Below are 23,331 nucleotides of genomic sequence, written 5' to 3' on the forward strand. Positions count from 1 at the left end.
TAACCTCTCTGAAAAGGCACAGTCATAACTTTACTCAATAACTTAAAGGCCTCACCTCAAGAGGAGAGTCTGGTTCGTCCAGGATGCTCTTTTCACTCTGTATCCGCTGCATCGTCCCTGTAGCACTGGGGTCCATTATCAGCACGTTCTGACTACCAGCTCCGTTGAACTTACAGTCACTCTTTCTGGAGTCAGTCGTCCTGCACACCTCGTAATTGTACACGTGTTGGAGAGTCCCTGTCCCCAAAGTGTCTGAGTAACGTGGTGGATAATATGGAATCACAGGGAGGCTGGAGTGATACAGGACGCGAGACTGTCTCCATCTGTAGATTTTCACTGAGATAATAACCACTACACACGTGATGAAGAGGAAGGAAACTACAGCCAGAGCCAGCACTAGGTAAAAAGTCAGGTTGTCGTTGTACTCCTTGTCGTGGGTAAAGTCAGTGAACTCCGACAGCACTTCCGGGAAGCTGTCCGCCACCGCCACGTTAACAACGACTGTAGCTGAACGAGAGGGCTGCCCGTTGTCCTCCACTATAACACTCAGTCTTTGTTTCACTGCGTCTTTATCAGTGACTTGGCGGATAGTTCTTATTTCTCCATTCTGTGAGCCCACTTCAAACAGCGCCCTGTCTGTGGCTTTCTGCAGTTTATAGGAGAGCCAGGCATTCTGTCCAGAGTCCACATCAACAGCCACCACTTTAGTGACCAGATAGCCAACATCTGCTGAGCGAGGCACCAGTTCAGCCACCAGAGAGCCACCAGTCTGGACTGGGTATAGAACCTGAGGGGGGTTGTCGTTCTGGTCCTGAATATTTAATTTCACGGTCGTATTACTGCTCAAAGGTGGGGAACCCCCATCCTGTCCTTTTACTAGAATATTTATAGTTTTAATTTGCTCATAGTCAAATGATCGCACTGCTTGTATAACTCCAGTTTCTGCGTTTACAGATATGTAAGTGGATATGGGGTTACCGTTCATCTGAGTGTCAATGAGCAGGTAAGAGACACGTGCGTTCTGCCCCGAGTCAAAGTCGTGTGCCTTTACGGGAAACACAGATAATCCTGGTGAGTTATTTTCCATAATATTAGCTTCGTAATAACTCTGTTCAAATACAGGGGCGTTATCGTTGACGTCAGAGACTCTAAGTGTTATGGTCTTGTTAATTGAGAGTGGTGGGCTCCCGTCATCCACGGCAGAGAAAGTTATATTGTACTCAGGATTACGCTCCCTGTCAAGTGCACCGCTTGTTACCAAAGTGTAATAATTCTTTAGAGATGACTGGATTGTGAACGGGATATTGTCTTTAACTGAGCAGCTCACTTTGCCATTTTTGCCTGAATCTACATCTTTAACGTTAATTATTGCTACAGTGGTTCCACTCGGAGAATTTTCGGGGATGGTAGTAGAAAACGAGGTGAGTGTTATTACTGGCGCATTGTCATTTACATCCGTCACCTCAATTATGACATTTGTTGATGTGCTTTGTCCACCTTGATCTTTTGCCAGCACACCGATCTCATATATTTTATTCTCTTCATAATCAATAACACCGTTTACAGTCAAATCGCCGGTGTTTTCATCCAGGAGAAGTAGTTCGGCAACATTACTGGACATGTGATTAAAGTGATACGTCACACGACCATACATCCCTTCATCTGCATCTGTTGCGCTCAAGCTCACCACTAAGGTTCCTTTTGGCACATTCTCTCTTACAGACGCCTTGAAAATTGCCTGCGTAAATACGGGAGCATTGTCATTTGTGTCTCGGACGGTTACATGCATTTTTAGTGTCCCTGAACGCTGTGGTTCCCCCCCGTCCACCGCGGTTAGCGTGAGAAGAAGCTTTTCTTCTTTCTCTCGATCTAAAGCACCGGAGAGATACAGCTGTGCATATTTATGACCATTTGGGCTGGACAGGACCTTAATATTAAAATGCGTCGTTGGGTTTAACGTATAGCCATGTAAAGCGTTTATACCCACATCTAGGTCGGTGGCACTCACTTGTAACATTTCGGTACCTGGAAGAGCAGATTCTACTATTTCTAAATGCATTTCTTTCTCGTGAAACACGGGTGCATTATCGTTTACATCCAGCACCTCCACTACGACGCTGTGCAGTTGCATTGGATTCATCATTATCATTTCAAAATTTAAGCTACAGGGCGACGTCTGTCCACAGAGCTGCTCTCGATCTATTATTTCTCCAACGACCAGAGTCCCTTTGTCTACATCCAGCCGGATATACTCGCTGCTATCACCACTAACAATTCGGGCACTTCCTAATTTCAGTCTTTTAGCGTCGATACCCAGATCTTCAGCCACGTTTCCGACAAAGGAGCCCTTTCTCATCTCCTCTGGGACAGAGTAGCGGATCTGGCACACCGTCGCCTCGATGAGAAAAACAAGGATGAAGGCCCGTACTTGCCTTTTAAGCGTGGATCCGCTACTGATACGAATCATATTCACGAGGCAATCCGCCATAAAAAAAAGGGTCCAAAACAGTTTGCTCATTATCCCGTATATCTCCTCTGCTGATGTGTTTGTAATCCGCAGCGGGGCAACGAATAAATCTGTACATCAACCGGAATATGTAAGCACCGTATGTCCTGCTCTCCACTGTGCACTAAGACGACGACTGGAGGTGTAGCTGCATTTCAGAGGCTTCACATTTGCTTCGAAGGGCAACAGCGGCCCTCAGAGTCTGATATAAAAATAACAAGAGTAGTCACAACAGAAAGGAGGGGGGGGGGTCTTGAAATTATGTTCCATTCAATTTTTGCATAAGTGAGTTGCATAAAAATAAAAATTATATCAATGATTCAGCTCATAAGATGCTTGAATGGCACTGACAAATCTGGAGAGCAAAATTCAGTGGAGCCACAATGTAGTTTGTTAGTGAAAACCCACATTTGTGGTACTAATACGTTACGAATCTCATCCAGACTCTGCAGAGGACAATTCAAAAGTTCTAATCACAACAGACAAAAACACACAGACACCATTATAGATTGATATCAGCTGATAGCGTCACAATGTGCAACGTCCTCACTGCCTCCTTCACTTTCCAGTCAACTGGCTTAACTCTGATTTGAAAAAGTAACTACATGTAATAATTACACCATTCGAAAAGTCGAAGAGACAAGCCACAGAAAATAAATAAGCTACATGTAATCTAGAAATACATTAAGTTTTTGATGAATGATGGATCAACAAACTCACCTCTAGAGGAGAGTCTGGTTCATCCAGGATGCTCTTTTCACTCTGTATCCGCTGCATCGTCCCTGTAGCACTGGGGTCCATTATCAGCACGTTCTGACTACCAGCTCCGCTGAACTTACAGTCACTCTTTCTTGAGTCAGTCGTCCTGCACACCTCGTAATTGTACACGTGTTGGAGAGTCCCTGTCCCCAAAGTGTCTGAGTAACGTGGTGGATAATATGGAATCACAGGGAGATTGGAGTGATACAGGACGCGAGACTGTCTCCACCTGTATATTTTCACTGAGATAATAACCACTACACACGTGATGAAGAGGAAGGAAACTACAGCCAGAGCCAACACTAAGTAAAAAGTCAGGTTGTCGTTGTACTCCTTGTCGTGCGTAAAGTCAGTGAACTCCGACAGCACTTCCGGGAAGCTGTCCGCCACCGCCACGTTAACAACGACTGTAGCTGAACGAGAGGGCTGCCCGTTGTCCTCCACTATAACACTCAGTCTTTGTTTCACTGCGTCTTTATCAGTGACTTGGCGGATAGTTCTTATTTCTCCATTCTGTGAGCCCACTTCAAACAGCGCCCTGTCTGTGGCTTTCTGCAGTTTATAGGAGAGCCAGGCATTCTGTCCAGAGTCCACATCCACAGCCACCACTTTAGTGACCAGATAGCCCACATCTGCTGAGCGAGGCACCAGTTCAGCCACCAGAGAGCCACCAGTCTGGACTGGGTACAGAACCTGAGGGGGGTTGTCGTTCTGGTCCTGGATCAGTATTTTCACAGTCACGTTACTACTGAGTGGAGGTGAACCTCCATCCTGAGCTTTGACACTGAGCTGAAGTTCTTTAATTTGCTCATAATCAAACGAACGCACCGCATGTAAAACGCCAGTTTCAGAGTTTATAGACAAACAGTTAGAAACTGGACTACCGCTGATTAGCGTGTCCTCCAGAAAATAAGAGATTCTAGCGTTTTGACTCCAGTCCAAGTCCTGTGCACTGACTGTGGTGATGGACATTCCAGGAGAATTATTCTCTGTGACGTAGGCAAAATACGCCTTTTTCTCGAACAACGGAACGTTGTCGTTTACGTCAGAAATTTTAAGTTGTAATGTGACGGAGCTAGAAAGGGGAGGAGACCCCGAATCCGTGGCTGTTATTGTAATGACATATTCAGAATTGGTCTCTCTGTCAAAATGCTGATCCGCTATTAAATTATAGTAGTTTGTTAAGGAAGACTGGATTTTAAACGGCAGAGTTTTTTCTATAGTACATTTAATTTGGCCATTTTTCTCTGAGTCAGCGTCTTTGACATTTATGACAGCTATTGTTGTACCAAGTGGGGCATCTTCTGATACAGTATTAGAAAACGACATGATATTAATAATCGGGTCATTGTCGTTGACGTCAGTGACATCAATTATAACTTTACTGGTCCCAGTCAAACCCCCTCGATCCCTTGCCTCTAACCTGAGCTCAATTTTTTTTTCTTTTTCAAAGTCAATAATTCCACCAACTGATATGACCCCTGTGTTTTCATCAATACTAAATATATCAACAGCGAAGCCTTTTATTTTCGAAAAACTGAAAATGATTTCCCCATTAGAGCCGCTGTCAGCATCTGTAGCGTTAACCGTTGTAATGTAAGTCCCCTTTGCCGCATTTTCCACGACGACAGCCCTGTAAACTGACTGGTTAAATACAGGGGCATTGTCGTTTGCATCTAGAACTGATACATTTATATTCACCGTGCCAGACCTCTGTGGGCTTCCGCCATCTACAGCGATTACTTTCAGCGAGAGACTGGGGTGTTCCTCTCTGTCTAATGGCCTCTGAAGCACCAACTCAGCGTATTTACTGCCGTCTGGATTTGCATGCTGTTTCAGAATGAAATAATCATTCGGAGACAGAATGTAATTTTGTAATGCGTTTGATCCGACGTCAGGGTCAACGGCGCTTTCAACCGGAAATTTTGCTCCAGCTGTAGCAGATTCGCTCATTTCGAATTGGATGTCTTTATTTGGAAAGAAAGGAGCATTGTCGTTTATGTCTAAAATTTCGACCGTGACGCGATGGAGTTCGATTGGGTTTTCTAAGATCATTTCGAAACTGAAGCTACACGGCGTCAAGTCTCCACAAAGCTGTTCACGATCTATTCTCTCATTCACGACCAGAATCCCTTTGTCTGTCTTCAGCTCAGTGTACTGGATGTTTTCTCCGCTGACGATGCGGGCACGGCCAGAACGGAGTCTTTTCAGATCCAGACCGAGGTCTTGTGCGACACTGCCAATAACGGAACCCTTTTTCATCTCCTCAGGGATAGAGTAACGAATCTGTCCAGCAACTCGGTTACCCATAGAACTGAGAAGGAGAAGAAAGCCCACTTCCCATTGCAATATACAAAATAAACGCCATCTTACATTTCCAGGGTGCAGTTGGCTGCGGGTTGCCATATCACAAACAATAGATAGAGAAGAATGAAGTATCCTCACTTAAATAAACACGAGCTTGTAATCCACTTTAAAAAATGATTCAGCTTTCTTGAACAATGAGCTCCTGTTATATTCCAAACATCAATGAATAAAAAGGCAGCTCTTCACACCGTGTCCTCCCTCGACGGATAAAGATATCCACTGTTATGCTACACTACGATGAAGGGAGGAGAAGGGCTGGCTGACAACACTTAAATTGTTTCACTGACGAACAGCGTCGCTTGGAGTCCAAACCCTGAACTCCTCGCACTGGGACCTGGAGGCTGAGTATGTTATTCAATGTGAATTGGTCCATAAATTATCAAATAAATCTGATTTCTTGATTTGTGATATGTTCAATATTGTTTCTGAAATAAATCAACCCTGGCATTAAATAAAATGTTGTGAAGAAAAACTACACAACATTTAGAAAGCAGTATATGAATATAATGTATATAGACTTATTAAATGTCGCTGTCTGTGGTACTGAAACAAAAAAAAAGACTGCATATAGTTGGAGGAAGAGTAAGGATATGGAAGATCAGATTAGATTACTAAAATAAATTAAATGAACCTTATTGACCATAATGTACAAACCCTCATTAAAGAACAGTAAGCGTTCCATTCACTGCACGAAGAGATGTGTGTCTGATGTATTTTGACTTTTGGCCTGTGTAGAGGTCAATAACTTCACCCAGGTGATCTCTACATTTAAATTTGAAACAGCAGACCCTTGAGTAACTATAAAAAAAAAAAACAATGAACAGGGATGGAAACTGTGGGATCTGGGGAACCCCAAAACAAGTATTGATCATTTGCTTAAACTGAACTCACCTCTAGAGGGGAGTCTGGTTCATCCAGGATGCTCTTTTCACTCTGTATCCGCTGCATCGTCCCTGTAGCACCGGGGTCCATTATCAGCACGTTCTGACTACCAGCTCCGCTGAACTTACAGTCACTCTTTCTGGAGTCAGTCGTCCTGCACACCTCGTAATTGTACACGTGTTGGAGGGTCCCTGTCCCCAAAGTGTCTGAGTAACGTGGTGGATAATATGGAATCACAGGGAGGTTGGAGTGATACAGGACGCGAGACTGTCTCCACCTGTAGATTTTCACTGAGATAATAACCACTACACACGTGATGAAGAGGAAGGAAACTACAGCCAGAGCCAACACTAAGTAAAAAGTCAGGTTGTCGTTGTACTCCTTGTCGTGCGTAAAGTCAGTGAACTCCGACAGCACTTCCGGGAAGCTGTCCGCCACCGCCACGTTAACAACGACTGTAGCTGAACGAGAGGGCTGCCCGTTGTCCTCTACTATAACACTCAGTCTTTGTTTCACTGCGTCTTTATCAGTGACTTGGCGGATAGTTCTTATTTCTCCATTCTGTGAGCCCACTTCAAACAGCGCCCTGTCTGTGGCTTTCTGCAGTTTATAGGAGAGCCAGGCATTCTGTCCAGAGTCCACATCCACAGCCACCACTTTAGTGACCAGATAGCCCACATCTGCTGAACGAGGCACCAGTTCAGCCACCAGAGAGCCACCAGTCTGGACTGGGTACAGAACCTGAGGGGGGTTGTCGTTCTGATCCTGGATCAATATTTTCACAGTCACGTTACTGCTGAGTGGAGGAGAGCCTCCATCCTGAGCTTTGACGACAAAAATCAGTTCTTTAATTTGCTCATAATCAAATGATCTCACCGCTTGTATCACTCCGCTTTCTGCATTAACTGACACAGAATGAGAGACTGGAGATCCACCAATTTTAGTATCCTCGAGAATATAAGATATTCGGGCGTTTTGATTTTCATCGGGATCTTTGGCCACTACCGTCAGAACAGAAATACCAGGTGAGTTGTTCTCTATGATAAACGCACTGTAAACCCTTTGTGAAAACACTGGGGAGTTATCGTTCACATCAGAGACCTTTAAATGAAAAGTCCTTTTTGTTGAGAGAGGAGGACTTCCTGCATCTGTCGCAACAACAGTGATGTTATATTCTGAAGCACTTTCACGATCTAACACAGTGTCTGTCACTAATGTATAATAATTTCTCAAATTAGATTTGATCTTAAAAGGAGCGTTTTGTTCTATTCTACAACTAACTTGTCCGTTATCACCTGAATCGAGGTCTTTTACATTTATGATGCCAATAGTTGTTCCAGGAGGGGAGTCCTCTGACACAGGACTAGTGAATGACATCACGCTAATACTAGGGGCGTTGTCATTCACATCACTTACTTCAATGATCACTTTACTTGAATCTGTGAGGCCCCCCTGATCCTTTGCATCAATTCTGAGCTCAAATTTTTTATCCTTTTCAAAATCTATTGGACCTGAAACAGACAGCACACCAGATATTTGATCTATAGACAGCAAATCAGCTATATTACTCTTAACGTTTGAAATTGAATACGTGATGTAACCATTCGAGCCACTGTCTGCGTCTGTAGCGTTGACAGTAATGATGTTCGTGCCTTTTTTTGCATTTTCTATCACTGTGCCTTTATACACAGACTGATTGAAAACGGGTGCATTGTCATTGGCATCTAAAACTAAAATCTTTATATTTACGGTGCCAGATCTCTGTGGATTTCCACCATCTACCGCTATGAGCTTCAAAGAAAGATTCGGAGCCTCCTCTCTGTCTAACTGCTTCTGCAGCACCATCTCTGCATATTTACTCCCGTCTGGATTCACATGCTGCTTTAAGACAAAATTGTCGTTTGAGGTTAAAACGTAATTTTGCAGGCCATTTTCGCCACCGTCAGCATCCTCTGCGTTGTCCAACACAAAACGCGCACCGAGATTAGCGGACTCGCTTATTTCCAACATAATATCTGACGTCTTGAAAACGGGAGGATGGTCATTCACATCCAGCACTTCAATCGTTATGTGGTGAAGCTCCATGGGGTTTTCTAAAATAATTTCAAAACTGAAACTACACGGTGTCACGTCTCCACAAAGCTGCTCTCGGTCTATTCTCTCCTTCACGACTAGAATCCCTTTGTCTGTCTTCAGCTCTGCGTACTGGTTGTTTTCTCCGGTCACGATACGGGCCCGACCAGAGCGGAGCCTTTTCACATCCAAACCGAGATCCTGTGCTACATTGCCGATAAGAGAGCCCTTCTTCATCTCCTCTGGGATCGAGTAGCGTATCTGACCAGCCACGATATTAAAGAAGTAAAGTAAAAAGATAGCAATTACCGGATGAGGTCCGAAATACAAACGCCATTTGCAGAGTGGTCTTTGAAACGCCATGTCAAAGAGGAATATATTCCGAGAAAAAAAGAAAGGAAATCCTTCAACCTGAATCCAGCTACGTCCAATATTCCATGTAAGCTTTGTTAAAATATCAGAAAAAGCTGCATAAAGTCCAAAATGCGTTTCTTTTCCGACATGTATATGTTTCCTTTCTGCTGCCTCTGAGTCTACAGTGTGATCTTACGGGGGACGTAACTGAACTGCAACAGAGAGATTATGGGTCCAAATCATATTCTTGTTGAACAGCGTCACTTAGAGTCCGAAATGTGAACACCAAACAGTTCAGAAGCACAACGGAGGTAAACAGTTTCCAAATGAATTTAAATGATCAATATTAATTTATGGTTTATAATTCCGACTGCCTTGAAGAACAACATAAAATAATGGAAATGGAAAAATATTGCAATTGGAGATTTTGAGAAATTGCCTAATAAGCAGATGATTTAACGAAAGGCTTAACCTATTATTAGTGTGGTTGTTGTTGTAAATTAATAGTTCTAACAGTAAAAGTAGTAAAAATGACTGTATATTTTCGGGTTATGAATTATTAGAAAAATAAAACAAATTCTAACTATTTACCATTTTTATTCAAATAGAACCTGTCCATTCTGTGATGCTGAACAGAATAGTGATCATTTCATTTAGACAACAGCAAGCTGCTTGTTTCACTTTAATTTAATTTCTGAAAAAACAACAACTGCATGAAACTTCGCGTATTGCAACTCACCTCTAGAGGAGAGTCTGGTTCATCCAGGATGCTCTTTTCACTCTGTATCCGCTGCATCGTCCCTGTAGCACTGGGGTCCATTATCAGCACGTTCTGACTACCAGCTCCGCTGAACTTACAGTCACTCTTTCTGGAGTCAGTCGTCCTGCACACCTCGTAATTGTACACGTGCTGGAGAGTCCCTGTCCCCAAAGTGTCTGAGTAACGTGGTGGATAATATGGAATCACAGGGAGATTGGAGTGATACAGGACGCGAGACTGTCTCCACCTGTAGATTTTCACTGAGATAATAACCACTACACACGTGATGAAGAGGAAGGAAACTACAGCCAGAGCCAACACTAGGTAAAAAGTCAGGTTGTCGTTGTACTCCTTGTCGTGCGTAAAGTCAATGAACTCCGACAGCACTTCCGGGAAGCTGTCCGCCACCGCCACGTTAACAACGACTATAGCTGAACGAGAGGGCTGCCCATTGTCCTCCACTATAACACTCAGTCTTTGTTTCACTGCGTCTTTATCAGTGACTTGGCGGATAGTTCTTATTTCTCCATTCTGTGAGCCCACTTCAAACAGCGCCCTGTCTGTGGCTTTCTGCAGTTTATAGGAGAGCCAGGCATTCTGTCCAGAGTCCACATCAACAGCCACCACTTTAGTGACCAGATAGCCCACATCTGCTGAGCGAGGCACCAGCTCAGCCACCAGAGAGCTACCAGTCTGGACTGGGTACAGAACCTGAGGGGGGTTGTCGTTCTGGTCCTGGATCAGTATTTTCACAGTCACGTTACTACTGAGTGGAGGAGAGCCTCCATCCTGAGCTTTCACGACAAAAGCCAGTTCTTTAATTTGTTCATAATCAAATGATCTCACCGCATGTATCACTCCGCTTTCTGAATTAACAGAAACATAATTAGAAACTGGAGATCCACCAATTTTAGTATCCTCGAGAATATAAGATATTCGGGCGTTTTGATTTTCATCGGGATCCTTCGCAACGAGCGTCAGAACAGAAATACCAGGTGAATTGTTTTCTATGATAAACGCACTGAAAACACTTTGTGAAAACACTGGGGCGTTATCGTTCACATCAGAGACCTTTAAATGAAAAGTCCTTTTTGTTGAGAGAGGAGGACTTCCTGCATCTGTCGCAACAACAGTGATGTTATATTCTGAAGCACGTTCACGATCTAACACAGTGTCTGTCACTAATGTGTAATAATTTCTCAAATTAGATTTGACCTTAAAAGGTGCGTTTTGTTCTATTTTACAACTAACTTGTCCGTTATCACCTGAATCGAGGTCTTTTACGTTTATGATGCCAATAGTTGTTCCAGGAGGGGAGTCCTCTGATACAGGACTAGTGAAAGACATCACGCTAATAGTCGGGGTGTTGTCATTCACATCACTTACTTCAATTATCACAGTACTGGCATCTGTCAAACCTCCCTGATCTTTTGCATCAATTCTGAGCTCGTATTTTTTGTCTTTCTCATAATCAATTACACCAGTAATTGATATTACGCCAGTTTTTTCATCTACTGTGAACAAATTACCAAAACCACTGCTGATGTCTGAAAAATGATACGATACGAGACTGTTTGACCCAAAATCTGCGTCACTAGCATTAACAGTTGTGACGTACGTACCACTCGGTGCATTTTCAATTACTGTAGCTTTGTACACAGATTGATTAAAAACAGGCGAATTATCATTGATATCAAGAACAGTAACATCTATATTCACTGTGCCAGATCTTTGCGGAGCTCCTCCATCCACAGCTATTAGCTTTAGAGACAGACGAGGATATGTCTCTCTGTCTAATGTCTTCTGAAGCACCATCTCCGCGTATTTCTTTCCATCTGCATTAGAACTTTGTTTTAAAATAAAATTGTCATTCTCGGACAAAAAGTATTCTCTGAGTCCATTAACACCCACGTCTGGGTCTTCTGCACTCATCAACGAAAAGCGTGAGCCAATATTTGCCGATTCACTGATTTCAAACGGGATGCTATTTCTTTTAAACGTCGGGGAATGATCGTTTATGTCTGTTATTTCAACGGTAATCTGATGTAGCTCCATAGGGTTTTCTAGTATTACCTCAAAGCTGAAACTACACGGTGTCACGTCTCCACAAAGCTGCTCCCGGTCTATTCTCTCATTCACGACCAGAATCCCTTTGTCTGCTTTCAGCTCGGTGTACTGGTTGTTTTCTCCAGTTATGATACGGGCCCGACCAGAGCGAAGCCTTTTCAGATCCAAACCAAGATCCTGGGCTACATTACCGATAAGAGAGCCCCTCTTCATCTCCTCTGGGATTGAATATCTGATATGTCCACTGACAATATCGTTGAGACAAAAAAGGAAGAGCAGAAGCTGACAGCTCCGTTCGCAGCCAAAGCGCCATTTTACGCACCGGGCGTAGCGTCGCAATCCAAATGCCATGGCGAGAAAAACACGGAAATATTATCCACAATGATCCAAGCACGAGGCTTATCGCAAGAAAAAGCAAGAAACAATCCTCTGAGGAAGAAATATGTTGTCCTTAACGTTAACTGTATTTGTGGATGTATTCGTTAATGCGAGTCCTCCTCTCGAATGTCAGCCCACATAATGCTCGCTATCTCCGTTTCTTTGAAGACCCACTGTATGGAAAAAAGGAGGGGACTGTGTGGCAATGTTTTACAGATTATATTGGATTGACCGACAGCGTCTCTTACAGTTCAAAACCAGTAACAACATGCAGCAGATAAATATTTCAGGGACATTTGATTGAATGTGGTTGGACAGATATTTAAACATGCTAAATTTTCAAAATATAAGCCTGACCATTACTGGAAAGCAAAATTAATCAAGTTAGTATTTAAAATATCAACCACAGAAATAGTTCAGCAAGTGTTGGGAAAAAAAGGCGATGTGGTGATTGAAGCAGGGAGGGTAGTATCTTTGATTCCCAAAAATATGATTTTAATGTCATATTTTAAAAAAAGAAAGAAACCATCACGATTTAATTCACGTTAAGCTTTCTAGGAGATACACTACACTACGGACACTACTGGAACATGTATAATTAGTCAAGAACCCAGCAAGTTATCACTCCAAGTAAACAAACACATTTAATTCAAAGAAATGTGTTTGTGAAATTGTATTCCAGATCACCATTATGTTAAAGTAACAGATGGTGTTATCTTAAATACTGAATATCAGCACAGCAGCAACCCTAATACATGCTGCAAAGAAATATGCTGTCCACGGTGCTGAAATGAGGACATGACCCCCGACTTTTGAAAAAAACAAGTTAAAACAAAAAGGACAAAACGAGTAAAGAGACAAAAATACATAAACGATAAAAAGTCATTAATATGAAAGAACCCAACAACCTTTCACTGTGTGTTAAAAAACACAAAAGTAATGTGTCTGGGAAATTGTATATCATCACAAAATCTAAATAGAGAAACGAATGCCATTGATCTGAAGTTCTGAATGCCAGCACAGTATAGCAGCAACCCCATCAAAAATGCCGTCCATGGTGCTGAAAATTAGAAAAACACCCCAAGGAATTACGGGTAAAGAAACAATGCTACACTAACTCACCTCCAAAGGAGAGTCTGGTTCATCCAGGATGCTCTTTTCACTCTGTATCCGCTGCATCGTCCCTGTAGCACTGGGGTCCATTATCAGCACGTTCTGACTACCAGCTCCGCTGAACTTACAGTCACTCTTTCTGGAGTCAGTCGTCCTGCACACCTCGTAATTGTACACGTGTTGGAGAGTCCCTGTCCCCAAAGTGTCTGAGTAACGTGGTGGATAATATGGAATCACAGGGAGGTTGGAGTGATACAGGACGCGAGACTGTCTCCACCTGTAGATTTTCACTGAGATAATAACCACTACACATGTGATGAAGAGGAAGGAAACTACAGCCAGAGCCAACACTAAGTAAAAAGTCAGGTTGTCGTTGTACTCCTTGTCGTGCGTAAAGTCAGTGAACTCCGACAGCACTTCCGGGAAGCTGTCCGCCACCGCCACGTTAACAACGACTGTAGCTGAACGAGAGGGCTGCCCGTTGTCCTCCACTATAACACTCAGTCTTTGTTTCACTGCGTCTTTATCAGTAACTTGGCGGATAGTTCTTATTTCTCCATTCTGTGAGCCCACTTCAAACAGCGCCCTGTCTGTTGCTTTCTGCAGTTTATAGGAGAGCCAGGCATTTTGTCCAGAGTCCACATCCACAGCCACCACTTTAGTGACCAGATAGCCCACATCTGCTGAACGAGGCACTAGTTCAGCCACCAGAGAGCCACCAGTCTGGACTGGGTACAGAACCTGAGGGGGGTTGTCGTTCTGGTCCTGGATCAGTATTTTCACAGTCATGTTACTACTGAGTGGAGGAGAGCCTCCATCCTGAGCTTTCACGACAAAAGCCAGTTCTTTAATTTGCTCATAATCAAATGATCTCACCGCATGTACCACTCCACTTTCTGAATTAACAGAAACAAAATTAGAAACTGGAGATCCACCAATTTTAGTATCATCGAGAATATAAGATATTCGGGCGTTTTGATTTTCATCAGGATCCTTCGCAACGAGCGTCAGAACAGAAATACCAGGTGAATTGTTTTCTATGATAAACGCACTGTAAACACTTTGTGAAAACACTGGGGCGTTATCGTTAACATCAGAGACCTTTAAATGAAAAGTCCTTTTTGTTGAGAGAGGAGGACTTCCTGCATCTGTCGCAACAACAGTGATGTTATATTCTGAAGCACTTTCCCGATCTAACACAATGTCTGTCACTAATGTATAATAATTTCTCAAATTAGATTTGACCTTAAAAGGGGCGTTTTGTTCTATTCTACAACTGACTTGTCCGTTATCACCTGAATCAAGGTCTTTTACATTTATGATGCCAATAGTTGTTCCAGGAGGGGAGTCCTCTGACACAGGACTAGTGAATGACATCACGCTAAAAGTAGGGGTGTTGTCATTCACATCACTTACTTCAATGATCACTTTACTTGAATCTGTTAAACCTCCTTGATCTCTCCCTTCAATTCTGAGCTCGTATTTTTTGTCTTTCTCATAATCAATTACACCAGTTATTGAAATTACGCCAGTTTTTTCATCTATTGTGAACAAATTACCAAAACCACTGCTGAGGTCTGAAAAATGATACGATACGAGACTGTTTGACCCAGTATCTGCGTCACTAGCATTAACAGTTGTGACGTACGTACCACTCGGTGCATTTTCCATTACTGTAGCTTTGTACACAGATTGATTAAAAACAGGCGAATTATCATTTGCATCCAGGACAATAACATCTATATTCACTGTGCCAGATCTTTGCGGAGTTCCTCCATCTACAGCTATTAGCTTCAGAGACAGACGAGGATTTGTCTCTCTGTCTAATGTCTTCTGAAGCACCATCTCCGCGTATTTCTTTCCATCTGCATTAGAACTTTGTTTTAAAATAAAATTTTCATTCTCGGACAAAAGGTATTCTCTGAGTCCATTAACACCCACGTCTGGGTCTTCGGCACTCGCCAGAGGAAAGCGAGAGCCAACATTTGCCGTTTCACTGATTTCAAACGGGATGTTATTTCTTTTAAACGTCGGGGAATGATCGTTTATGTCTGTTATTTCAACGGTAATCTGATGTAGCTCCATAGGGTTTTCTAGAATTACCTCAAAGCTGAAACTACACGGTGTCACGTCTCCACAAAGCTGCTCCCGGTCTATTCTCTCATTCACGACCAGAATCCCTTTGTCTGGTTTCAGCTCGGTGTACTGGTTGTTTTCTCCAGTTATGATACGGGCCCGACCAGAGCGAAGCCTTTTCAGATCCAAACCAAGATCCTGGGCTACATTACCGATAAGAGAGCCCCTCTTCATCTCCTCTGGGATTGAATATCGGATATGACCACTGACAATGTCGTTGAGACAAAAAAGGAGGAGCAGAAGCTGACAGCTCCGTTCGCAGCCGAAGCGCCATTTTACGCACCGGGCGTAGCGTCGCAATCCAAATGCCATGGCGAGAAAAACACGGAAATATTATCCACAATGATCCAAGCACGAGGCTTATCGCAAGAAAAAGAGAGAAAGAATCCTCTGAGGAAGAAATATGTTGTCCTTAAAGTTAACAATATATTTGTGGATGTATTCGTTAATGCGAGTCCTCCTCTCGAATGTCAGCCCACATAATGCTCGCTACCTCCGCTTCTCTGACGACCCGCTGTATGGAGCAAAGGAGGGGACTGTGTGGAAATGTTTTAAAGATTATATTGGATTGACCAACAGCGTCTCTTACAGTTCAAAACTAGTAACAACATGCAGCAGATCCTTATTTCAGGGACATTTTATTGAATGTGGGTGGACAGATATTTCAACATAATAAATTTTCAAAATATGAGTTGACCAATACTGGAAGGCAAAACTAATCAAGTTACTATTTAAAATATGAACCACAGAAATAGTTCAGCAAGTGTTGGGAAAGTAGAGGCGATGTGGTGATTGAAGCAGTGAGGGGACTATCTTTGATTCCCAGAAATATGATTTAAATGACTATCACGATTTAATGCACGTTAAGCTTTCTAGGAGATACACTACACTACGGACACTGTACTGGAACATGTATAATAAGTCAAGAACCCAGCAAGTTATCACTCCAAGTAAACAAACACATTTAATTCAAAGAAATGTGTTTGTGAAATTGTATACCAGATCACCATTATGTTAAAGTAACGGATGGTGTTATCTTAAATTCTGAATATCATCACAGCAGCAACCCTAATACATGATGCAAAGAAATATGCTGTCCATGGTGCTGAAATGAGGTAATGGGCCGCGACTTTTGAAAAATACAAGTAAAAGCAAAAACGAGTAAAGAGACAAGACTACATTAACAATAAAAAGTCATTATTATGAAATAACCCAACAACCTTTCACTGTGTTTTCAAAAAAACTCAAAAGTAATGTTTCTGTGAAATTGTATATCATCACAAAATCTAAATAGAGAAACAAATGCCATTGATCTGAGGTTCTGAATGCCAGCACAGTATACCAGCAACCCTATCAAAAATGCCATTCATGGTGCTGAAAATTAGAAAAATCAACACAAGGAGACATGGGTAAAGAAACAAGGCTGCGTTAACTCACCTCTAAAGGAGAGTCTGGTTCGTCTAGGATGCTCTTTTCACTCTGTATCCGCTGCATAGTTCCTGTAGAACTGGGGTCCATTATCAGCACATTCTGACTACCAGCTCCGCTGAAGTTACAGTCACTCTTTCTGGAGTCAGTCGTCCTGCACACCTCGTAATTGTACACGTGTTGGAGAGTCCCTGTCCCCAAAGTGTCTGAGTAACGTGGTGGATAATATGGAATCACAGGGAGGTTGGAGTGATACAGGACGCGAGACTGTCTCCACCTGTATATTTTCACTGAGATAATAACCACTACACACGTGATGAAGAGGAAGGAAACTACAGCCAGAGCCAACACTAAGTAAAAAGTCAGGTTGTCGTTGTACTCCTTGTCGTGCGTAAAGTCAGTGAACTCCGACAGCACTTCCGGGAAGCTGTCCGCCACCGCCACGTTAACAATGACTGTAGCTGAACGAGAGGGCTGCCCGTTGTCCTCCACTATAACACTCAGTCTTTGTTTCACTGTGTCTTTATCAGTGACTTGGCGGATCGTTCTTATTTCTCCATTCTGTGAGCCCACTTCAAACAGCGCCCTGTCTGTGGCTTTCTGCAGTTTATAGGAGAGCCAGGCATTCTGTCCAGAGTCCACATCAACAGCCACCACTTTAGTGACCAGATAGCCCACATCTGCTGAACGAGGCACCAGTTCAGCCACCAGAGAGCCACCAGTCTGTACTGGGTACAGTACCTGAGGGGGGTTGTCGTTCTGGTCCTGGATCAGTATTTTCACAGTTACGTTACTACTGAGTGGAGGAGAGCCTCCATCCTGAGCTTTGACGACTAAAGCCAACTCTTTAATTTGCTCAAAATCAAAAGAGCGCACTGAATGTATAACTCCGCTTTCTGCACTGACGGAGACATACTCAGAAATTGGAGATCCGCCAACTTCATTAACTTCTAGAATATAAGATATACGAGCGTTTTGATTTTCATCTGGGTCTTGCGCGCTTACAGTCAGAAGAGAAACGCCAGGTGAGTTGTTCTCTTTGATAAATGCACTATAAACACTTTGTGAAAACACTGGGGCGTTATCGTTCACATCAGAGACCTTTAAATTAAAAGTTTTTCTTGTTGAGAGAAGAGGAATTCCTGCATCTGTCGCCACAACAGTGATGTTATATTCCGAAGCACTCTCACGATCTAACACAGAATCTGTCACTAATGTATAATAATTTCTCAAATTAGATTTAATTTTAAAAGGTGCGTTTTGTTCTATTCTACAACTGACTAGTCCGTTATCACCTGAATCAAGGTCTTTTACATTTATGATGCCAATAGTTGTTCCAGGAGGAGAGTCCTCTGACACAGGACTGGTGAATGACATCACATTTATGACAGGCGGATTATCATTCACGTCAATCACATCAACTATAACTTTAGACGAGTCCGTCAAAGCTCCCTGGTCCGTTGCCTCAATGCTTATTTCATATTTCTTTGCTTTTTCACAATCTACTTTCCCTGAAAGTGATATCACACCCGTTGTCTTGTTCATTTCAAATATCCTGTCAATGTTGCCGTGCATTTTAGAAATAGAATAATAAATCAAACCATTTGAGCCACTATCAGCATCAGTTGCATTTACAGTAATGATATATGTACCTTTTACGGAATTTTCCATTACAGTAGCCTTGTAGACGGACTGATTGAAAACCGGAGTATTATCATTAGCATCAAGGACAGTGATATCTATATTTACTGTACCAGAATTCTGTGGCGTTCCACCGTCAACTGCTATCAGTTTTAGGGACAGACTTGGAAATTGCTCTCTATCCAACGGTTTCTCCAGTACCATCTCCGCATATTTTCTTCCGTCAGTATTTGAATGCTTCTTTAAAATAAAATTTTCGTTCGGAGACAAATGGTAGCTCTGAAGCCCATTGACTCCCACATCCGGATCATTTGCTGTTGGCAAAACAAAACGTGCTCCCGGAGCGGCTAATTCTCCAATCGTCAGTTTCATGTCGTGCTGATGAAAAGAAGGGGAATTATCATTTATGTCTAACACTTCGACTGTAACGTGGTGTAATTCCATCGGGTTTTCTAAAATCAAATCAAAGCTGAAGCTACACGGCGTCACGTCTCCGCACAGCAACTCTCGGTCTATTTTCTCACTCACGGTCAAAGTCCCTTTGTCTGTCTTCAGCTCGGTGTACTGGATGTTTTCTCCGGTCACGATACGGGCCCGACCAGAACGGAGCCTCTGAATGTCTATTCCCAGGTCCGATGCGACATTTCCAATAAGGGAACCTTTCTTCATCTCCTCGGGGATCGAATATCGTATTTGTCCGGTGGCATTGTGACTCAGAAAAAAGAGAAAAAGAATGCACTGCGACGACAGTTTGTAGCATAAACGCCATTTTAGAGTCCGGCGGAGATATTCTCCCGAATCCATCTTATCAAAAGCCTGGTATGAGGGATATCCAATCACGAATTTGATACAACCCAATGAACAACAGATTCAAGGGTAATATGTACTAAAAGCATGTATGTGTCCAATGTCCTCTCGCGTGGAAAAAAGTGTCAAATCCGAACCAGTCTATCTCCGCCCTTCTCGACGCCGTACACGGTTTAAAGCACATCCACCCACCACAGAACATACTGCAGGAAGGCACCGCCTGATACACTGCCTGGATTTTTTTTTACTAAACCAACAGCGTCCCTTAGAGTCAAGTCACTGAATATCAACACGCATAAGGAAAATAACGGCAAATTCATTTTTCATGGTTACTGAATCTTAAACAAACCCCCATAAGTAAATACGTTTTAAAATTTATAGCACTAAAGAATGAGACAAAAGCATTTTTACAACATTAGGGCCCTAATCTTAATCATAGAAACAGTCAACCTACCGGACAACTCTGTAAAACACATCAACTAAATATATTGCAGTATTCCAAGAGCTCCAGCAACACAATCATAAACTTGACTTCACTGTTAATTAAATCACTTGAAAGTTGTTATATATAATTTGTGGAAGCTGCAACATTCACGTATATTTAATGAGTTGGTGACTAATGTGCTCTACGAATTCATCTGAGCTGTCCAAACTCAGGAGGGAAACAAAAATATTAGGATGGGGATGTCAGGATGTGATTTATGATCATTGTCATCAACAGAGGTTGTGACAGGCCCCTGTATTATCAGACACTGCTGATTAAACGTGACAACAATATATCCGTATAACTTGCATGGTCTGTTAAATAAATTAAAGAAAGTTAAAAGCACAAACGACTAAAAATAAATATTATATTTGGGATTTTTAGATAAGTTAATTATTATAAAATTTGTACACGTGATTCAAAGCCAGTGACGTGTTTAAAAAAGTGTTTTGAATAATTATATTTTGTATAAAGCAAGATGCAATCCAAGGTGCTGCATGTGATAGCAGAGTATACAAACTCTTCAAAGCATTGGTTAGTATAAAGGAAGATACACATGCCGTCACAAAAAAGGTGATATTACGCTAACTCACCTCAAGAGGAGAGTCTGGTTCGTCCAGGATGCTCTTTTCACTCTGTATCCGCTGCATTGTCCCTGTAGCACTGGGGTCCATTATCAGCACGTTCTGACTACCAGCTCCGCTGAACTTACAGTCACTCTTTCTGGAGTCAGTCGTCCTGCACACCTCGTAATTGTACACGTGTTGGAGAGTCCCTGTCCCCAAAGTGTCTGAGTAACGTGGTGGATAATATGGAATCACTGGGAGATTGGAGTGATACAGGACGCGAGACTGTCTCCACCTGTAGATTTTCACTGAGATAATAACCACTACACACGTGATGAAGAGGAAGGAAACTACAGCCAGAGCCAGCACTAAGTAAAAAGTCAGGTTGTCGTTGTACTCCTTGTCGTGCGTAAAGTCAGTGAACTCCGACAGCACTTCCGGGAAGCTGTCCGCCACCGCCACGTTAACAACGACTGTAGCTGAACGAGAGGGCTGCCCGTTGTCCTCCACTATAACACTCAGTCTTTGTTTCACTGCGTCTTTATCAGTGACTTGGCGGATCGTTCTTATTTCTCCATTCTGTGAGCCCACTTCAAACAGCGCCCTGTCTGTGGCTTTATGCAGTTTATAGGAGAGCCAGGAATTCTGTCCAGAGTCCACATCCACAGCCACCACTTTAGTGACCAGATAGCCCACATCTGCTGAGCGAGGCACCAGTTCAGCCACCAACGAGCCACCAGTCTGGACTGGGTACAGAACCTGAGGGGGGTTGTCGTTCTGGTCCTGGATCAGTATTTTCACAGTCACGTTGCTACTGAGTGGAGGAGAGCCTCCATCCTGAGCTTTCACCACTAATTCAAGCTGTTTAATTTGCTCAAAATCAAAGGAGCGAACCGCACTAAGAACTCCAGTTTCAGAGTTTAAAGACACGTATGTGGAAACTGGATTACCACCAACTTGTGTGTCTTCTAGAAGATACGATATTCTGGCGTTTTGATTCCAGTCAGAGTCTTTGGCGCTGACAGCAAATATCGAAAATCCAGGGGAGTTATTTTCAGTGACATGAGCAGAATAACTGGATTCATGAAATATTGGTGCGTTGTCGTTTACGTCAGAGATTTTAAAATGCAATTTTTTTGAGGTAGAAAGCGGGGGAATTCCGAAATCAGTGGCTGTTATTGTTATGTTATATTCTGAAACGGATTCTCGATCAAAGTATTGATCCGAGATTAAATTGTAATAATTTGTTAGTGAAGATTCAATTTTAAATGGAAGTTTAGCATCAATAGAACATTTTATTTGTCCATTTTTATCAGAATCTGCATCTTTTACGTTCAAAATAGCAATCGTTGTACCAGGACGTGCATCCTCAGATACCGGACTAGAAAATGACATAATATTTATAACTGGGGCATTGTCATTAACATCCATGACATCGACTATAACCTTACTTGTCCCGGTTAAACCACCCTGATCCTTTGCCTCTACTCTCACCTCGTATTTTCTGTCTTTTTCATAATCTATTTGACCAGACACAGAAATTCTTCCGGTGTTTTCATCAATAGTGAATAGGTCTGCTGTGCTTCCTTTCATGTTAGACAAGCTGAAGATAATACGTCCATTTGAACCACTGTCTGCATCTGTGGCATTTACAGAAACAATGTGGGTGCCTTTAATCGTGTTTTCGGTCACAGCAGCTTTATACACCGATTGGTTAAACACTGGTGCATTATCATTAACATCTAACACAGTGACATCTATATTTACTGTACCAGATCTTTGTGGTGTTCCTCCGTCAACTGCAATTAGCTTTAAAGAAAAATGTGGGTGTCGCTCTCTGTCTAAAGGCTTCTGGAGCACCATTTCAACATATTTACTTCCGTCTGGATTGGCATGTTGCCTCAAAATAAAATTTTCGTTTGGCGACAAAACATAATCTTTCAACGCGTTCTGACCCACATCAAGATCCTCTGCACTCTGCAGTGGAAACGGAACCCCCACTACTGCTGATTCACTTATTTCAAAACTGATGGGTTTATCTTTTTTCGGGAAAACTGGTGCGTGATCATTAATATCCAAAACCTCAACAATTATTCTGTGCAGTTCCATTGGATTCTCTAAAATCACTTCAAAGCTGAAGCTACACGGAGTTACTTCTCCACAAAGCTGCTCTCGATCTATTCTCTCATTCACGACGAGAATCCCTTTGTCTGTCTTCAGCTCGGTGTAGTGAACGTTTTCACCGGTGACGATACGGGCCCGCCCAGAGCGGAGCCTTTTCAGATCCAAACCCAGATCTTGCGCCACATTACCAATCACCGATCCTTTCTTCCCCTCCTCCGGTATAGAATAGCGAATCTGACCACCTACCATGCAAACCACATGAAGCAGCAACATAAGCAGTCCGGTTTGTTGTCGCACTCCACAAAAAGATCGCCATCTTAAGAATATTGGAGATCCTCCAGATGCCATCCCGACAACAAAGAAACGATAGATTTATATCCGAACAATGTCACGGTGAAGATGATTCAGAATTATTTGTTTCCTGGTTGAATAAAAAAAAAATGCTCCAACGTTTATGTGCAAGTCCGTGAGACCATGTTCGCACCAAACCTCGACGAAACACAGAGAGCCTCTTTCACTGTGTAATCAGTCAGGGGATGAACTGAATGACGACACAACTGATGAAAAATATATTTGACTGACCAACAGCGTCGCTTAGAGTCTTAAAAGGGGAAGTAAAACGAGTCCAAGTCAGTCCACAGTGCTATGACTCATAAACAGACTGATTTGATCATATATGTAAATGTGAACATATTCAAAATCAGTATTTGTACTAAAACTATAACGAAGTAAAAATAGAACGTAAAAATATGAATCAAAAATAACAGAAATCCGGTCTCATTAAAAAAGGTCCTACAGTGCAATGGATGGTACAGGGGAAATTACTAAGTGGGTTATAAAAAGCCTAAAAACATTAAATTGTTATGGAAAAGTGTCCATTCTAAAT

General features: G+C 42.5%; 6 protein-coding genes and 1 pseudogene across 9 annotated transcripts in view; all 7 read right to left on the minus strand.

Annotated features, from left to right (window-relative positions):
* The window catches only part of LOC133012097 (protocadherin gamma-A11-like), a 250,455-nt gene that overhangs the window by 131,660 nt on the left and 95,464 nt on the right, over positions 1–23,331 (minus strand). The window lies entirely within an intron of this gene.
* On the minus strand, positions 35–2,467 carry LOC133012174 (protocadherin gamma-A10-like). Its single transcript, XM_061080156.1, has 3 exons — positions 2,114–2,467; positions 1,148–1,162; positions 35–811 (listed from the first exon to the last, which is right to left on the minus strand). Exons 1-3 carry the CDS (start codon positions 2,465–2,467, stop codon positions 35–37), a joined length of 1,146 nt encoding a protein of 381 aa, XP_060936139.1.
* On the minus strand, positions 2,631–5,575 carry LOC133012177 (protocadherin beta-4-like). The gene is made up of 3 exons (XM_061080158.1): positions 5,290–5,575; positions 3,227–4,002; positions 2,631–2,708 (listed from the first exon to the last, which is right to left on the minus strand). The coding sequence occupies exons 1-3, from the start codon at positions 5,573–5,575 to the stop codon at positions 2,631–2,633; spliced, it is 1,140 nt and encodes a 379-aa protein (XP_060936141.1).
* LOC133012178 (protocadherin beta-4-like) lies at positions 6,509–8,950 on the minus strand. The gene is made up of 2 exons (XM_061080159.1): positions 8,587–8,950; positions 6,509–7,299 (listed from the first exon to the last, which is right to left on the minus strand). The coding sequence occupies exons 1-2, from the start codon at positions 8,948–8,950 to the stop codon at positions 6,509–6,511; spliced, it is 1,155 nt and encodes a 384-aa protein (XP_060936142.1).
* On the minus strand, positions 9,121–15,707 carry LOC133012179 (protocadherin beta-16-like; annotated as a pseudogene).
* On the minus strand, positions 16,824–19,268 carry LOC133011984 (protocadherin gamma-A3-like). Its single transcript, XM_061079934.1, has one exon. It carries the CDS (start codon positions 19,266–19,268, stop codon positions 16,824–16,826), a length of 2,445 nt encoding a protein of 814 aa, XP_060935917.1.
* LOC133011983 (protocadherin gamma-A5-like) lies at positions 20,340–22,793 on the minus strand. Its single transcript, XM_061079933.1, has one exon. It carries the CDS (start codon positions 22,791–22,793, stop codon positions 20,340–20,342), a length of 2,454 nt encoding a protein of 817 aa, XP_060935916.1.

This window comes from Limanda limanda, chromosome 10 (genome assembly GCF_963576545.1).
Source record: "Limanda limanda chromosome 10, fLimLim1.1, whole genome shotgun sequence".
Classification (NCBI taxonomy): Eukaryota; Metazoa; Chordata; class Actinopteri; order Pleuronectiformes; family Pleuronectidae; genus Limanda; species Limanda limanda.

Excerpts from the sequence above, each read along its gene's own strand:
- LOC133011983 (XM_061079933.1), bottom strand. The coding sequence starts at position 22,793 with ATGGCATCTGGAGGATCTCCAATATTCTTAAGATGGCGATCTTTTTGT.
- LOC133011984 (XM_061079934.1), bottom strand. The coding sequence starts at position 19,268 with ATGGATTCGGGAGAATATCTCCGCCGGACTCTAAAATGGCGTTTATGC.
- LOC133012174 (XM_061080156.1), bottom strand. The coding sequence starts at position 2,467 with ATGATTCGTATCAGTAGCGGATCCACGCTTAAAAGGCAAGTACGGGCC.
- LOC133012177 (XM_061080158.1), bottom strand. The coding sequence starts at position 5,575 with ATGGGTAACCGAGTTGCTGGACAGATTCGTTACTCTATCCCTGAGGAG. Across the intron at positions 4,003-5,289 it reads AAACCCAATCGAACTCCATC|CTGTGAAAATACTGATCCAG; the intron begins GCGTCACGGTCG and ends GTAGTAACGTGA. Across the intron at positions 2,709-3,226 it reads AACCAGACTCTCCTCTAGAG|ACTCTGAGGGCCGCTGTTGC; the intron begins GTGAGTTTGTTG and ends TTTTTATATCAG.
- LOC133012178 (XM_061080159.1), bottom strand. The coding sequence starts at position 8,950 with ATGGCGTTTCAAAGACCACTCTGCAAATGGCGTTTGTATTTCGGACCT. Across the intron at positions 7,300-8,586 it reads AAACCCCATGGAGCTTCACC|CTGTGAAAATATTGATCCAG; the intron begins ACATAACGATTG and ends GCAGTAACGTGA.